The sequence below is a fragment of the Phycodurus eques genome, chromosome 10 (genome assembly GCF_024500275.1).
Source record: "Phycodurus eques isolate BA_2022a chromosome 10, UOR_Pequ_1.1, whole genome shotgun sequence".
Classification (NCBI taxonomy): Eukaryota; Metazoa; Chordata; class Actinopteri; order Syngnathiformes; family Syngnathidae; genus Phycodurus; species Phycodurus eques.
In genome coordinates this window covers 22,877,441-22,895,747 of record NC_084534.1, presented here as the reverse complement: position 1 = coordinate 22,895,747, position 18,307 = coordinate 22,877,441, and the positions used below count along the sequence as shown (strand labels likewise).

At 41.0% G+C, this 18,307-nt stretch overlaps 1 protein-coding gene across 1 annotated transcript; it reads left to right on the top strand.

Annotated features, from left to right (window-relative positions):
* Positions 1-4,551: 4,551 nt before the first annotated feature.
* igsf8 (immunoglobulin superfamily, member 8) lies at positions 4,552-16,788 on the top strand. The gene is made up of 8 exons (XM_061688557.1): positions 4,552-4,684; positions 4,776-4,916; positions 7,157-7,537; positions 8,819-9,280; positions 11,590-11,768; positions 12,146-12,398; positions 12,779-13,222; positions 13,932-16,788. The coding sequence occupies exons 2-8, from the start codon at positions 4,874-4,876 to the stop codon at positions 14,057-14,059; spliced, it is 1,890 nt and encodes a 629-aa protein (XP_061544541.1). The 5' UTR covers positions 4,552-4,684; positions 4,776-4,873; the 3' UTR covers positions 14,060-16,788.
* The last annotated feature ends 1,519 nt before the right edge of the window (positions 16,789-18,307 follow it).

Sequence of the window (18,307 nt, the reverse complement as noted above, 5' to 3'; positions counted from 1 at the left end):
CATGGCCTTGTCTAATCGAAAAAAAAGTGCTTTGATGCCATATTGTGGAATTTATAGGCAATTCCAAAGCTTTGTGGGTGGGTGTCAGTAACTCGCAATTCAGGCCAGGGCTTCACTTTAGTTTGAATATCTTGGGGAAGCAATCTCAACCCGGACCAAACAGTACTGCTTGGTAAAAATTGGACTTTTAACCCTATTACGTTTGTGTCTCTGGCACACTAAATCTTTCAGAACGACTCACTCACAGCCACATTTCCAGATCTTCTTGGTGCTTTAATTTCACACTTGAGAAGAGATAGACAGACACTCCACAAAACCATTTGGGAAGTGTATGCCCAACCCCACTATTTGCATACAAACCATTGAAAAATATTTATTTCATAATATTCCCCGTTCAAAACATACACTAGAAAGAACAAGGACAGGAGAAGAAATGTTGAATTAAGAAAATATGAACGCAACTGGAGTGGTTAAGTGCACTTGCAAAAGACAATCACAGATTAAAACTGCACTAATATTCAGTGTTACTATAACAGTGAACAAAATGGGCCATTTGCTCTTTCCACCCTGCAATTCTTCCGTATGGTTTTGGTCGGCAAACACCGCCCTCAATAAACTATTTCCAGCAGCAGCAGTTAGCAGCTTTTAAAGCTATATTTTCAACTACCTGCGCACTCGTCAGTGAGCGGTTTAGCGCGGAGTCACACAAGTACAGTATCAAATGAAATCAAGCGGCAATGCAATTTAAAACATAAACTATGACTGATTCCGTTTGCGATCGAAGTCTGCAAAGGCCTGATTATCGGATGATTTAAGATACAAGCCTGATCACGGAACAAATTAAACTCGTATCGCAAGGCACCATTGTATATAGGTAGATCCCAGATAAGCCCTCTAATTCTCTTCTTTGTATTTGATGGCAGTCTGGATTCCCTGTGGCACCGTGCTGCCTCTCTCAGGTCAGTCTTGGTCGTGTCGGAGATATCGTTGTGCTGTGTTGTGTTCGGTCATCTCGAGTGCACTGCACACCATAAGAGCAGTAAGAACACAAGTGTGCTAACCCCCCGCCCCCGAGTGTTAAAAATTGGTACGTTTGTATTATCGCACGGCTAGTCACTTTAAACTGCATACATTCCTTGAAGTCTCGGCGCCCTTTGCACAATGGTCATTGCGCCGGACTATTGCTACATTACTCATTCAAACTGCTCTAAGTGCTAGAGGACGCTGCATCTTTTTGCACAATTTAAAAAAAATACATTTTAAAAATTGTACCGACATTACCAGATAACTAGCAACCCTTTATTGCTCAGTGACTGTTTTTCTCAATGTCTTTGTCTCAAAAGTGTTCTCTGGCAATTGACTGTCTGTTGTCGTACGAGAGCGGCTCCAACGACCGGAGACAAATTCCTTGTGTGTTTTTTGGACATACTTGGCAAAATAAAGATGATTCTGATGCCGCTTTAATAGTATTTGTCTCCTACTGTATTGACAGAAGGCAATGACTGAAGGAAAGATGAAACTATTGAAGGTTAGACTTCTGTGTCTGCACAAGTTACTTGACTCTCCACGAGTGCCATCCCGTGTGCTGAAGTCTGCATATTCCGCCAGCCGCCTCGTCAACCTGAGAACACCCTAATGACTTCCTCGCTCTTTCTCTCCGCTGAGTGAAGTCATCCACTTTTCCATGTAGCTTCAAGTTTGAAGGCTCGAAGGAAGAGAGCGCGCGTCAGGGGTTGGGAAAGTAACGGAAAGGGAACAAGACGAAGCGGCGCGCACTAATGAGGTATTCTCGGGTGGCGTACGACCTCTTGAGAGGACGCGTGTAGCGTGTGCTCATTAAGTGTCCTCCTGTATATGAAAAGACGAAATGGAAAGGATCTGTTTCTGGGTTGATTAACTCTACACTGGAAGCTCCACAGTGGAAACACCTCAAAATTGGTACAATTTGGGAGTTTTGGCTGGAAAGGTATTTCAATGAAAAGTCAAAACAACCAACATACGGCGCGCTCCGTTCTTTTATCCGGCCGACCGAGCATTTATATTATCTAAAACAGTGGTTCTCAAACATTTTACACACTCCAAAAAATACTTGGCTCTCCAAGTACCGCCAAAATGACCAACATTAAAATACAGTGGCGTAGCGTAGTACGCCTAAGTGTTCATCAAAAATTAGACATTTTTTTTATTCCTAAAGAGTATGTTTTATATTATTTTAAGTCACTGTAACTTTAAATTCAAACACAGTTTGAACATTAACCCTGCACTTAAATACAGGGAAACTTTTTTTTGTTACTAATTTTTTTTTACTAAATAAATGATTCAATTAAAATGTACAGTTGAATAAAAATTGCACCTAAACATCCATCCATCCATTTTCTGAGCCGCTTCTCCTCACTAGGGTCGCGGCCGTGCTGGAGCTTATCCCAGCTATCATCGGGCAGGAGGCGGGCTACACCCTGAACTGGTTGCCAGCCAGTCGCAGGGCACATACAAACAAACAACCATTCACACCTACGGGCAATTTAGAGTTGTCAATCAACCTACCATGCATGTTTTTGGGATGTGGGAGGAAACCGGAGTGCCTGGACAAAACCCACGCAGGCACAGGGAGAACATGCAAACTCCACACAGGCGGGACCAGGGATTGAACCCAGGTCCTCAGAACTGTGAGGCAGACACTCTAACCAGTCCACCACCGTGTCGCCTGGACCTAAACAAAAGTTTTAAAACAAACAGTCCTTAAAGATTAAATGCAAATTGTATTGTACAAAAAAGTTAAATACAACTGAACTGTATATGTAGTGATTGGTTGACATAGCGCTAGAGGAAGCCCATATATCACTACTGGTACTAGTACCACACTTTGAGAATGACTGATATGGCGTCTTGTAATATTTGCATTTATTTAGCAGTTTTATTTCCTAAAAGAGGCAAAAATATATTTCTTAATTTGTATGTCTTTTTTATTCATTTGTCTCATTAAATAATTGGTTAATTGATTTATTTTTAAATAATAAAATCAAAACATTAGTAAAACACATTTCTTCCTTTTAATTGTATTATTAAACCTATAGAATGAGTATTAAAATATACAATTTCAATGTTTTTATTTTATTCAGTATTTTTAATATAATGACATTTATTATGAATAATTAAATGAAAAAAAACAACAAATGGTTAATTATTCAAATATGCTATTTTACATAATATGATCACTGTCGAGTAGAAACCCTATTGTATGTCCTAATTTGGTCAATTTCATATTTTTCAATAAATAGGTACTATTGGTCAGTCTCCTTGTGGGTCCGTTATTTATTGTATGTATTTATTTTACAATTTCATTATCTTTTTTTTTTTGTCATGTAAAAGTGTTAAAATATTACGTGGTAGTCACTTGTTTACATTCAGGGACACCTACCGAGCACCGCCTCTTGTTGTCATGGTAAGAAAATCCCTACTCACCATCGGCCTTACCGTTTGTAGGATGGGATGAGGGCTGGCTCGCTTGCATTAGACAGCGCTGCCCTCTCCAATGGGCTGATTTCAACTGGAAAAGAAATAGTGTGCATAAAGCGTCCTGTAATTCTTGGGCTATCTTGATGAAAGTTTCTCACAGACATGTTACAACAACTGTGAACTGCGAAAAATGCATCATGTCTCTTAATAAAGAATCATTGACTGTACCCACTTTTAGTTTTAGCATGTTATTTTTGTTTTTGATGTGCATTTATGAGCGTGCTGAACCAAGGGGAAATTTTATTATTAATTTAGTTATTGGATAGTATGATTATAAACTATAAAAGGGCTTGTACTACTATTGTACAACTGCTGAGGTACAGCTGTGGGTCGAGAATAGATTAAATTCCAAGTGTTTGCTGCCCTCTTGTGGCAAGCATACAGACACACAATTTGTAGACCAAACACTATTAAATGAGGATATCGAGCAAACAATTTTTATTTGAATGTTTGCTTGAATGGTTGTACTCCCATTAGTCATCAAGTAAGAGTTAAGTATTATAGTCTCGTGTTGATCTTTGTCAACGTATTTGTGTAAATTGTATTTTTTGTATATAAATCTACAAAACAAAAAATCATTTTGGGAAGCAAACTTTAGCCACAATAGAAATAGAAATACGTACCAGTGGAAATGTTCTGTAGATTATCTTATTTTACGTACTCCTTAGCATTGTTAACTATTTATTCTTATGCATTAATTTATTTGTAGGTAATGGTTCTCATTTCAAATAAATGGAGGACACAAATGAAAAGGAACCTGAATGGATCATAGTGGAATAGTGAATCTCTCGTGACAAAGAATTAGAAACATGGTAAATAATAAATCACTTTAAATAAAATAAACATACAAATCGAAAGTGAACCAAAAAAAAATCGACGGCGGAGATGGAAATAAGGTACTTCCTGCGCCTCGTGTAAGTACTGTTTTTTCCCCGAGTGCGCCCCCTGCAGTTGTGGATGACCACTCCCCCGACCAATGGTACCGGTCGACGTCTTCGGGACTTTATTTGGGCTCCTCCCTCCAGTCAGACCAACTATGACGATGAAGATGCGTCCCACTTTGAGACGAAACCGCGCTTAGCGAAGCGAAATATTATCTCACTTTTAGATTTGGACTATTTTTCATTTCCGACGAGTGTTTATTCGGCTACGTCGGCGTGCGACTCAGGTGATTAGTTTGGTCCATATGCAAACATGGCGCTACGAATCCGAATGCGCCAATGTGTTGCTGTCATTCATTTGTGTTCTTTGGTCAACAGGCGGTTCGGGAGCTTCGAGGCGGGATGAGCGGCGACCGGCCACAGGGGGAAGGAACACCCGAGACGGGAGTAATCCGCTGAGGAACACGAAGAGCGCCATGGCTGGGATAAAAAGCACTTTGTTCGTCTGTCTGCACTATGGTGAGCAACGCTGCCAATAAATGTATGATGAAGTGTGTATGTGCGTGCACGTTTCAGCGCTCATCGGCCACGCGCATTTTGCATGGTGACATATTGGTGCACTTGTCATATGATGCAGCCATTTTGCAAGATGCCGGTTTTCTAAGCAGCTGTGTGGATTATGCAACAATTACGGAGCCGAATTTGGTGGATGGGTGGAACATGGGCCCAAAGCATGCTCAGTTAAAATTTGAGCCACAGCTGTGTCAAATAGTACATCATTGCTTATTTTGTACAGGGAGTTTTTTTTTCCAAGACGCGTCTCGCGCGATCTTTGAATTTTAAACCCAATTTTGTGAGGCTCATTGTGATAAGGTTTTTTTTTTTTTTTTTTTTTTTTGTTAAACGTCAGATTATTATGTATGTAGCTGTAATTTTACGTGAATAAAGTCCTATTTTTTTCAAGATAAAGTCAGAATATTTTAATATTAATGTCGTATTTAGTGGAAAAACGTTTAACAAAAAAAAAAAAAATTAAAAATAGCCACATTGTTCCTTGATAAAAAGTCATGAGAATAAAGTTGTTTTTTCTTTTTTGAGGGAAAAAAGTTGTCAGTTTTCTGAGATGAAATGTTTCAATATTACAAAAAATAGCGTAGTTTTTGTCAGAACAGGCGTAATGTTACGATAATGAAGTTGTCATTTGACCAGATATCAAGTAATACCTAAATAAAGTTGTTTTCTTTAATATAAAAAAGTCAGATTCTAGAATGTCAATTAGTTTCGTCGTAAGTTTTAATATTACAAAAATAAAGTCGTGTTTTTTGAGATAGAAAGTCAGAATATGGGGATGATGTTTTTCAAGACACATTTATGCTATTACGAGGTTATAGTTATGTTTCAAGATAAAAAGTTGAAATATGAGAATTATGTCATATTTTTCTGTGATAAAAAGTTGTAATATTACAAAATTAATAATATTCCTCCATGAAAGGCACATTATTATTTCTCGACAAACATGGCAAATTATAGTTATTGGTTTATGAATAGGTAAATTCAGTTTTAAAATCCTCATTCCTTTTCAAAATGGTCAAACGTTGACAGCTCGCCGAAATCGAAGTAGTCCGCATGGAAGCACTTTGGAATAAAAAAAGATGCTTAAATTTGACCTCTGGAAAAAGTACGGCTTTCAAGCCAAGCAAAATGCGTTAATAAGAGCCAAGAGCAAAGTCAACATTGGGTTTGTGGTATTTGTGGTATGTCTTTATTTGAGAACATAGCTACCCGCTCGGCCTCCATCTTGGCCTGTCTAATGCAGACAGTGTTGAGTATTGTCACAAACTGCGGCATCCGTATCCGAGTCCCATGTTAATTAGGTCTCGATCCGCTTAAGCCCCTCCCGCTCGGCCCCCATGTCATTATCCACGGGTGTGTCACGGTGACGCAGCGACTCGCCCAACAGTTGCTGTGTGTGTGTAAACTCACACACACACTTACGCACACGTCCCGTCTTTCGGGTTTGTTCAGGTAGTAATCCGTTTTAGGTGGGGTCAAAGGGAGCGCGAAACAGCATTTGGCGTCTAGTGATGGTGAATTTATTTCTCCGCTTTTGCCGCTGCTGGCAGATTAAGATTGAAATCCCCTCCAGGGCGGGGAGCCAGTGTTAAAAATGTGCGTCCCTCTAAACGGAATAATTGTAGCGGCCAAAAAAAAAAAAAAAAAAAAAAAGGACAAAACACACGAGAGCCGTACTGCCAAACGAAAACACACAAATAAAATGCTAGATAATGTAATAACTAGCATAAAATCAGGTCATTTGAATTTCTCAAGGTTATCTACGTCACTAGCGAAGCTCTCCGCCTTCCCTTTCCGCTACAGAGCTAGCGCTGTCAACATAACAAACGCATGTGCTCTCACAGATGGGTCTTCTAGCAATCGAGGCAACCAATCAGAGGAAAGGGGGCGGTCTTAGCCAAATATGGACAAAGCGGACACAAACCTGGGTCAAACAGAAGTAACTGTCAGAAGGACCTTTTCTGGACACTCCTATGACAAAACCAAGGTGTCTTTTGAAATGATATTGTCACTGTCCGGAGGTCTAAATAGAATCTGAACCGGTAATGCTAACTGTCTGAAATTGTATGATCCCTACATTGTTTTAAAACATGTCGGCATGCGAAAGTGCACACAGTTCAGTGTGGTGGGTTCTTCTTCCGCAGCCTCACATTTATTGTTTTCTCTCTTATGTCTCACATTCACAGCGCTCCAGTACGCGGGGTCCCGCGAGGTGACTGTACCCGAGGGACCCTTGTACCGCGTGGCCGGCTTCTCCCTCTCCCTGCCCTGCGCCGTCTCTGGCTACGAAGGCCCGCGCACGCAGGACTTTGAGTGGTTCCTGTACAGAGACGACTCCGGCGGGAGGCAGATGGGAGTGGTGTCCACCAAAGACAAAAGCTTCCCCTATGCCCCCTTCCAAGCCCGGGTGAGGAACGGAGAGGTGAGGGTGGACCGTGACTCCGGCGATCACGTGCGGCTAGTGGTGCAGAGGCTGCGCACCGACGACCAGGGCAAATACGAGTGCTACACGCCCAGCACAGACGGCGTGTACCAGGGGTCCTACAGCGGCGCCGTGGTCGTCAAAGGTAAAACGTCGATACAGGCGGCGCACGCCATCTGCCCATAATGTATGACATCAGACATTTTATTAGGTACAACTCCACAATCTGAAAATTACAATATTATTCAAAAATATTTGAAAATCATTCAACAATATTAGATGAAAAATACAAACACATTACACAGAGTATTGGATGAAATATATAAAATTATTAGATTAATAACACATAAAAAGGGAAATTCCAAAACTATTAGACAAAAAAACCTAAGAAAATAATATTAAAAATGCATAAATATATTGGATGAAAAATACACAAATATCAGCAGAAAAACACAAAAATTGAGGAAAAATGTAAGAGGAAAAATCACACAAAGGGGAATACACACAAATAGAGGGAAAATGCACAAATCTTTGACGGCAAATGCAAAATATTGCTCCGGGGACGACCCAGGATATACTGGCGAGACCATGTCTCGCGGTTGGTCTGGGAATCCCTCGGGTTCCCCCTGGCAGAGCTGGACCAAGTGGCCGGGGAGAGGGAAGTCTGGGCTTCCCTCTTAACACGCTGCCCCCGCAACCTCACCTTGGAGAAGTGGAAGAATATGGATGGCTGGATGGACCTAGACAAAATGACAAATATGAAAAAGATATACTAATATTAGTCAAAGGTGAGACTGCAAAACAGGTGGTGCACACCATCTGCCTATACGGTGTAGTAATGTAAGAGGAAAAATTACACATCGCTTCATTAGATACAACTGCCCGGTCTTCTGTTGGACAGTTAGCCGACCCCCTGAGATCATTTTACAGCAGAGAGCTTCAGTTTTGTTTGACACTGTCAAAGAGGTATTGATTTAACAAACAGGCACATTATTGTGGTTGTAAAGTTCAGTGCTGAACAACAGTCTCTTGGTTCCTTCAAAACTACATGCTGGGATTTTTCTTTTGCACATGTTAAACCGGGACATCCACATCGTTATCAAAATGTAATCATCGACCGTGCAGAACAGGTTACGCTTTTCACTGGCTCGGTCATACGGAATGTCACATTCCACCTCAGAATCAAAACGGCGCCTGTAACAACACTAGATTCCAATATGAATATGGAGAGCAATATACTATATACGTAATAATATAATGATACATGTTGAAGGTAGATTAACAACAGACCTCCCAGTTAAAATTGAAACACTACGAACCAGTAAGTTGAGTCATTAGTATTTCAAGGCACTACTGTATTATATTCTTCCTGTGTCAGCTTCATGCAATAAAATGTCTCTCTTTTGTCCCGTTTGTCCACGTGCAGTGATTTCTGACACACTCCAGATCAGCTTCACCCGCTCCCTGACAGGGCAGCCCCTCCCGGAAGGTGCCGAATTAACTCTAACATGCTCGGCCAGCATCCGCTCGGAGCAGCTCACGCACCTGTCCGTCACCTTCGGGAAGCGAGGTGGCCAAGCGGGCTCGGACGGCGCGGCCGGGCCGGAGCTCAGCACCGTCCGCGAGATCATCTCCATCGACAAGCTGCTGGGAGTCGTGCCGGGACGCGCCTACAAGAAGCGCTACGACGGCGGCGACGTCACGCTGGAGAAACGCAACGGCGAGGGTGGCCAGGACGTCTACGTGATGAAGATGAGGGTGCTGCAGCCCGATGACACGGGAGCCTATTTCTGTGAGGCCGCGCAGTGGATTCGGGACCCGGACCGGTCGTGGCAGAAGATTGCGCACAGGACGCTGGACATCGGCAACCTGACTGTTAAGCAACTCTGTGAGTCCAATCACATCCTAAAGTCCTACACACAAAATGGGGATAGCGACCGAGTCCCGCCGCCAATAATTGCTGCCCCCAAATGTTGTTTTTTTTAGAATTCCTTATGACATGGGCCAAAGCATATTGATTTACAAGTGCACCAACTTGGATTTGTTTTTCAGTTACGAAGCATCACTTTGAAATTTGCAGGGATTTAAAACCATAGAACGGGAAATGGTTAGGCAACTCTCAACTCAAGTCAACTCGACTTAATTCATAGAGCGGTAAAAAGCAAAACAAAACAAATAAAAGAAACAGTACAAGAGTAAAATCAACAGTAGTAAAAAAAAAAAAAAAAAAAAAAAAAAACAACCACAGCTTCGCACAAAGTGCTGTGCATTATGCAAAACTCAAACATCTAAAAACAGTTAAACATGAGACAATTCAAACAAATTAATAGCAACATTAAAACCAATGCAGGGTCAGATGCTGAGTTGCAACCAAAGAATAAAAATGGGCTTTAAGAGGAGTTTTAAAAATGGACAGCGAGGGGACATGCCTTATGTTGAGGGGGAGGTTATTCCAAAGAAATGGAGCGGCAACAGAAAAAGCTCGATCCCCTCTGAATCTCTGCTTAGTCCTCGGTACCTCCAGGAGCGTCTGGTCAGCTGACCTGAGGCGCGGGGCCGCGAGTGTACGGCCGGAGCAGCTCCGAGAGGAAAAGGTAGGGCGAAACCATTTCAAGATTTCAAAACAAATAAAATAATCTTAAAACGGACTCTGAAATTCCAAGAGCCAGTTCCATTTCAGTCAACACAAAAGGCTCCACAAGGCAATATGAATCTGGAGTGCTGTTTTTTTTGTTTGAACACTGCACTGGTTAAGTGACTTTTAAGTTGATAATGAGTGTTGTTGCCAGGCTGGGTGGTCCGAGTTTGCGCAACCGTCTCTAGAGTTGACTGTAAATGCTTTCAATAAAACGCCACAGTGGTTTTGAGCTGATAGAAAGGAAGAGCCTCTCCGAAGCCACACATGCCGCAAAGCTTGATGGAAATGAGCATCAAAAGACCAGCTGAGTACCGGGAATCATGACTGCGGTTCACACAGGCTTGCTTGGAGAAACGTTTCCTCGTGTTGGGTTTGAGACACATCTCGATTTCGACTGATATGCTCAGGTGCTAGGCTCAGAATTTGGAATTAACACAGCAGCATGGACGCTGCCATTATTGAGATGCATTTGAGGTATTTTGTCTGTAAACTGCAATTGCATATTATTGCTGGCCAAGTCAGACAGCAACAGTGATGACACCTGACGTGTATCACATCACGGATTTCCAGCCAACCAACCTCCAGCAACGCTATAAGGATCAAATACTGTTGACGAATGTTGCTTTCACAAGAATGACGGCAACTCCGAAGACACAAAAATGTTACTTTATTGAAGGTATGTGTTTTACAAACATGTTCTGATTCGTATTTGGAATGAGTCAGCCTGGGCTTGTAAAGCTTGCGGCTACGTTGGACTCTTTTCAGACTTTCGAGCCGAGCATTTTGTTGTTGTTGTTGTTTTGTTTTTGCCCGCTGCTTGTTTGGCAGGCAGCTGTAAAACTGTTGACAGTTAATTGGCTTCCTACATGCTCCTTCAGCTCTTTGCCCAACTGGCCAGTTTAGGGGGCTCACAAAATGCCGGCGTGACTCCCCTGACACGCTCCGGACTCGGCTCTTTCTCTCTCGTTGACGATGATCCGGCTGAATGCGGCGGGTCGATACCAGCTGGATGCCGGCCTGTTTCCCTCGCAGCCCGGCTCGCTTTTAACGCCTGAAAGCGTCCGTGCGGATCTAGAGGATTAAATATTCTTTTCATCCACCTTGAACTTATCGACACTTGGGATTTGTACTTTCCCTCAAGTTTTGCAGCTAAACTGAAAGTTAAAAGGCAACAAAGCAAACTTGTGTTCTGTGAAGTTATCAGTGTGTTTTCTAGCTTGTATAGATAACATTCAGTAGATAGATGTAGGTCATAGACGCAATCGTTCCCGCACTAATAAAATGCACTGAATGTGAATTGAATCAGGAACAATGGCTGCATTCTCTTGTGTGTGCCCGCTCAGCACCTTCCCCTTTTGTTTGTAAAGACAGTGCATCTATTAGTGCTGGGAACGGAATATATGTTGACCAGAATGTATGTTCACAAGACACTCATGGTAAAAAACGAATAGCATCCAATCAAAACTGAAATTTCTTGAACTGGAAATGATTGACCTGTGAGGCCGTAGAACAATCTGAACTTATATTACAGCATTGTTTTCCCCTCTCCCGCCCTACAGCCGAGTCTCTGAGCGTGACGTCTTCGCCTCAAGGGGAGGTGACCCTGCAGGTGGGCTCGCTTCTCCTTCTGACCTGCGAGGTCAACGGGCTGCCCTCCGACGTCAACTCGGGCCTGCAGGTCCAGTGGATGAAGAGGGGCTCCGCGGGTGGCGAGCTTGTCGGGTCTGGAGGCGTTGAGGTAAGACTCGTATCTTAAGCTATTTGAATGAGGGAAGTGATGAATAAAACTGGGTCTTAACTGCAGTATCGTTATCATTGACAAAGACTGGATTACTTCCCCGTCCCTAAAACAACAAAAGCGTACAGAATGAAATGTTCATTGTAACTGTAGCTGCACTGTTCTGTTTCAAGTGAATTTGTTGGTTTTCTATTATATTACTAGAATGACTCCAAAACAGTTGTTCAGTTGTCATTATTGAAAATGACAGCATATTAAACATCTGTGAATCTGTCAAGTGTAGCCAATGTGGTTCCAATTTGGTAGCAGCCAAATAGAACTCTAAAATTCCTGCTCTCTGGTTTTTGAGACTTTGTTGTTGTTGTTGGTCTAATCAGGTGGAGGTGGCCAGGATGAGCCCAGACGGCGTCGTGAGCTGGGGGGACGACGTCAGCCGGGCCAGCGGCGGCTCTATGGAGAAAGTGGCGGAGGCGAGGTACTCCCTGAAGTTGTTCTCGGCCCGGCCCTCCGACTCGGGCGTTTATCGCTGCGTGGTGAGCGTGTACGCCGGACGCAGGATCCCCGCTCCCTCCGCGCCGGCGACACTCACGCAGAGGTCCGAGGGCGTCACGGTCAATCTCAAGACCAAAGGTGAGAAGCCACGCTTGGCTTTGTCTGTGAGCCAGCGCAAAGTAGTCGTGTCTGAATGAATTAGTCGCAAAAGCTATTCTGCCTTCATTGTGACGACCCAACATAACCTCGTTGGTGTGACTGTTATATCGTTCAAAGTCCAAATGATCGACAGCATCTTTGTGTTCTCCATTGCTCTTGCTCTCTTTCAATACACCGTATTATGTGTTTCAATGTGTTTGTGTTGGTTTTGTTGTTTGTTCAAACCTTTGAAAACGTAAGCGCTGTAAATGCTATAAAGACATTTATGTATTTGTCGTTAAATTGGGATGGGTATTTCTATATTGAAATATAATATATCAATTTATCATACGCGCTCAGTACATGTTTCTTTTCCGTAGATGTCGTGGTTTCCGCCGGGGCTCAGCTCGCCCGAGGCCCGCTGCTGAAACGGGGGAGCACCGTCACCCTCCTCTGCACCGCCACCATCACAACCACCGGCCCCGCGCAGGCTCAGGTGCAATGGCTGCGATGGCCCATCCCAGAGCCGCAGATCCGGACGCCCGAAAGCCCCGCGCCGGGGCCGTCCGTCCGGGCCGAACCCACGCCGGTCGCCGCTCTCACGTACGACGGCGTCGTGGAGATCTACGGCAACGGCAGCGAGGTCAGCGTGGACCGCCTGTCCGCCGTCAGCTACCGGCTCAGGATCCACGCGGCCACCGTTGAGGATCAGGGCATGTACGCGTGCCGCGCTGTGGCCTGGGGGCAAGATCCGCACGGAGGCTGGTACAACTCTGGGGCCGAGGCCGAGTCCAACGCCGTGACTGTGTACTTGTACGCCCGAGGTAAGATCCTCATACTACGTGTCCTCGTTGCATTTTCATTTGTTTTCAGGATCATTCCGAACCTTAATTGAACTCATTTAAAACAATATTTCTCATGCAAAAACGTAAAGTGATAGAATTTGTTTCAAACTAAAAGTACCATCATGAAACCTTTATTAACTCTTCAAATTATGTTTTAACTAACATTTGTAACGAGAAATCCGCTCTTTTATGATCAAATCTAAATCAACCACTATAATGGAACCAAAATAAAGTAAAACTACTCACCCTTTGAAGACACATTCCTCATTAAACTACACACGTATACCGTTAACCACTGTAATACAAACAAAATAAAGCTGTTACAAATCAAAACAAAAATGAGGCATTATATAGTATTACACGAGTATACGAAGGAGAATTTTACTAATACACTCAAACCATATTGAAGTAAAACAACCCCCTTCTTATTCCTTGTACTACTACAACTCAAGTTGTCAGTGTTCAGCTTGTATAGTACGGTAGTGTAATTTTACTAAAGCCGTTAATATCGAAACCGCTGGCAACAAAAGTGAGCACACCCCCGAGTGAAAATGTCCAAATTAGGCCTTATTAGTAGTACTATAACGTCCAAAGTTAACCACTATAATAAAACTATAATCAAGTGGAAGCGAAATGAAGTATTATTAATCACTGTATACTAAAACGCCGCCCGTTGGCTTCTTTGCAGTCGCCGACCTCCTCCTCATCCCGCTGGTGGTCGGCGTGTCGTCCGCCCTGCTGGTGGGCGTCGTCATCGTCGCCGCGGTGACCTGCTGCTTCATGAAGCGTCTGGCCAAACAGCGAGCTCGGAGGTAGCCTCCGCAGCCGCCCGCCGTTTTGAGGGTATGCTGGCCGAATCGGATGCCAAACCTTTTATATGTGTGTCGTTTTTATTTTTTGTAATCGTCTTGCGAGACCACCGGCGTCACAACGCGCCGGTGGTCTGTTGGTCTCTGTTCGAAGCTCGTCGCCATTCTCCACCTGTTTTTGTTTGTGCTTCAATGACGAGTCGGCGATTTTTTTTTTCCTGTGAACTAAAATGGTTGCTCTTCATCCAAATGGTTTTCCCCTAGCAAGCCACGCGAGCAGCTGCTGACTTGACTCAACGGGTATTGAAGCAAAGACACTTTTTGTTACTTAGTAGGTACTGACTGCGATTCTCGTCGGCAAATGGAAGCGCGTTGCTAAAATGCACTGAGCAGAAGTTTGCACTGTAAATATGCTGTTTAATCTTGTTTGCAAAGAAGCTAATTCTGCAAATTCCTTTACAAGGACAAAAAAAAAAAAAAAAAAAAAAAGAAATGGGACCAAAACCACTTAGCGTATTTGTTCAATAGTGGCTGTTTATTTGCTCATTTGCAGATAGTGCTCGGTGTTTGTTTGAGAGGGGGTCTACATTTGGAGAAATAAAGGGGCAGTAGTTTCCACTTCAAAGCCAGCAAGCGTTCTGCGTCTATTTTAAATTTCTACTTGCTGTATTAGTTTCTTTTGGAAAATCAATCTTTTTTTCCGTATAATATTATTACTATACTACTATACTATAATTATTATTACTATTTTTTTCTGACTAACACTTTAATGTTGTAAAATCTTTTTTTTTTTTTTCAGTAAAATGCTAAATTATGACTTAAAACATACTATTTGAATCTCATAATATTAGGCCCTTTTTCTCCCAATTAATTATTCTCATAACGTTTCCCCTCCCAAAAAGGGACTTTAACCTCAAAGCATTAAAAATAGACGTGCAACTCTTAATTGATTAAGCAACAACTAATTGTTGGATTTATCTCACCCAACACCAATAAAAATGCACAAAAGGAATGAAGACGCTGGTTTCTCTTTCTCATGAGGAGGGCGAATGGGAGATTGTTCAGATTACAGCCTCTCAATACGCTCTAAACAATTCTCAAATTAATTGACAGCTATTTCAATAGTTGATTCATTGTTAATAAACTTTGCTTAAATGAAAAATTTTCTTCAGCCTGTCAACAGTAAATGTTTTCAGATTTCTCTAGTCCGCCATGAAAGCCGACTGATTATATTTGACAATTAATTAATTAATTACTTGCATCAACATAAAACATTTGCAAACATCTGCTTTTACTTTGGAAAACAGTGATCAAATTTTTTTTCATTTTTGTGACGTTATGGAGCAAACCAGTAACTGAATCATAATCAGTTTATGTTTGTCCATTTTCTGCACTTTCAATTTGAAATAAGGTCCTGTTTTTGAATAAATTGATCAAAATGTATTTATTTATTTTTAAAAAAATCTGACGAATCGAAAAAATAATCGACATTGATTATTAAAATATTTGTTAGTTACAGCTCTAAAAAAATTGCGGCCTGATAATCTTTCTCTCAAAGAAATTCAACTTTAATCTCTGCCTTTTTCTTGAGGAAATTAATTTATTCTCATAATATTAACAGTACATCTATACTAAATAATAATCATAATGCACTTTTTTTTTTTTTAACCAGCTGACAGGAAGAATATAGGGTGTATATATGGCCACTATTTGAGGAAATACACTTTTTTCCGTATGTTTGTTTGATATTTTCTTTTTTTTTTTTGTTACATTTGCGGGTGACTTTACTTTGGTTAAGTGACTAAGGCGGACAAACGGTGCTGCGATGGGCAATTCCCTGTATGTGTGCGTGCATCTTGTACAAAAGTAACAGAGAAGCTGTTGTTGTCTTTCACTGAACACTTGTGACGAAAGCCTCTCTCTGTTGGCACTCAAAAACACAAAGGATGAAAATGAAAGTGAGCCTCCATTGGGGGGAAAAAAGGTCCTCTCTGCTTGTGTTGTATATTTTCTGGCGTCCTCTCGTAAAGCCTGATTATAAATGTTTCGCACGAACATTGGAGGGGGGGGGGAAAAAAATCACAGCATTCTGAGCCACTTTGCTCCAGATCAACCACTTAAAGCTGATTTTTTTTCCCCAGCCCACTGGAACACCCCACACTGGCACAGTTGCGCGAGCACGCACAGCCTGGGCGACGGGTGATAATCCCACTTTAGAACGGTCCACACCCAGCCCCCAGAAGAACACGTGTTTAATGCGTCAAACCCTTTCGTGTGTCATTTGCGGGGTGTTTTACCGCTGTCCCTGAACGCATCTTGAAAAGGTCTCTCAAGGTGCTTTTGATTAATAATAAATCATTCTGCCATTTCTCACTTTTGCTCCCATGTCTCATTTGTGTCTGGTGCTAATCCGCTGTTGCAGAATGTTCTGGAAATTGTCGTGTCCCGTGCATCCTCTGGCTTTTTGTGTCTTGAAAAATTCTAAATTCTCATAAAATATCACAAAAATAGAATTATAGAATAGAATTTCCTCTTCTAAGATTGCACTTTTTGTGCAACTTTAATCTTGTAATATTACAAATTGACCGGTTTTCATAAAAAAAAAATAAAATCTAATTTTGTAAATTTCTTACTTTTCTTAACTACAAAACCACAATTTTAATCTTGTAAAATTATAACTTTGTCAATGAAACAAATACAACTCTAATTTCCTACAATTGTTATGCATTTTTCTTTCTTTTTTTTTTTTTAAATATGACTTCAATTAACATTATTTAAAAAGAAATTTTAAAAAAGATGGAACTAATGAATGAATGACAACTTTTTCTCCCCCCCAAAAAAAAGAAATTCATTCTGGTCAAATTAATTTTTTATTTTGAAAAAAATACAATTAAAAAAATTATGACTTTTTCTTGAAAATTTCAACTTTAATATTTTAAGATTGTTGTTTTTGTGTAAAAAAAATATGTCTTGTCAAATAGTTTTTTCCTTCAAGAATACGATTTAATTCTTTTAAAAGATTTTTGGGTAACGAAATACAACTTTAATCTCATAAACCATGATTTTTTTTCTCCACAAAATTCTACATTAATTTTGAAAAATTCATTTATTTCCTTTTTAAAAAATACATTAATCTCATGAAGTCAATCTTTTTTTCTGAAAAAAAAACTTTAACCTCGTAAAATTCAATTCCCCCCCCCCCCACCTCCCCAAAATTAAGGTTTTAATCTCATATTAATTAAAACTTTTTTTTTATATTGAAAAATTATGACTCATTTTATAAAACTATGAGCTTTTTTCTTGTGGCATTGACCTCGAAAAAAGAAAAAAATGCAACTAAAATCTCATGTAAAATGGCAACTTTGTGTCCTAAACTTTTGTGGGACTTTTTAAATCCGCTAAAAATTACAGCTCTAAAATTGTTCCTGGGGGGGTGGGGGGGAATAAATCTTATAAATGAAAACTTTTTTTTTTATCACAAAAAAAATGCATCTTTGAGCTGGTGAAATTCCAACGTTTTTGTCTCCAAAAATATGACACAAAATCATTATTTCTTTCTAAAAAAAAAAAAAAAAAAAAAAAACTTGTACAACCCTAATTTGGTAAGATTAGACATTGTGTTCTTTAATCTTGTAAAATGTATTTATTTTTTCCTTCAAAATTTGCCTTTACTGTGATAAATTGCAACTTTTTTTTAAGCAAATTGTCTGGTAAAATACCCTCTTTTTCTCTCGTAAATTTACAAACTTTTTTCTGGATAATTTTAACTTTAATCTTGTAAGATTCTGCCTTATTTTCTCCCCAAAATGTGAATTCATCCATTCTTTCTACATTTGTGTACTTTGCATGGTGTTGTAGTTCCGTCCCTGAATGTATTTTTAAAATGTCTCTCATGGTGCTTTGAATAAATAATAAACCAGTGTGAATTTGTCACGTGCTCTGACTTAGTTTCCATTTCTGTTGGAATGTTCTGCAAAAACAACACATGATGTTCTCGTGTGGATTCCTCGTCCTTCCTGAGGCATTTTGTGGTTTAAAAGCAGCCTGGCAGCGGGACGTGTTGCGTTTTTGCCAGAGCGCTGTGGGATGCTGCTTGGAAAATATTGGAGTGGGGGGAGCATGGGATTTGGTAAGGGGCTCCAGAGCCAAACTGTTTCTCAGCAGCAGTTTGTGCAGGAGTCTCTTTTTTTGCTTGTACGGCAACAAACAATCAAGTCACAATGAATCCTCGTAAAAATTGTGTCATTCTTTGCGC

What these genes read in the sequence shown, in the direction of transcription:
- igsf8 (XM_061688557.1), top strand. Translation starts at nt 4,874, where the DNA reads ATGGCTGGGATAAAAAGCACTTTGTTCGTCTGTCTGCACTATG. An exon ending in CCTGACTGTTAAGCAACTCT is followed by an intron (nt 9,281 to 11,589) that starts GTGAGTCCAATC and finishes CCCGCCCTACAG; the next exon opens with CCGAGTCTCTGAGCGTGACG. An exon ending in GGTCAATCTCAAGACCAAAG is followed by an intron (nt 12,399 to 12,778) that starts GTGAGAAGCCAC and finishes TCTTTTCCGTAG; the next exon opens with ATGTCGTGGTTTCCGCCGGG.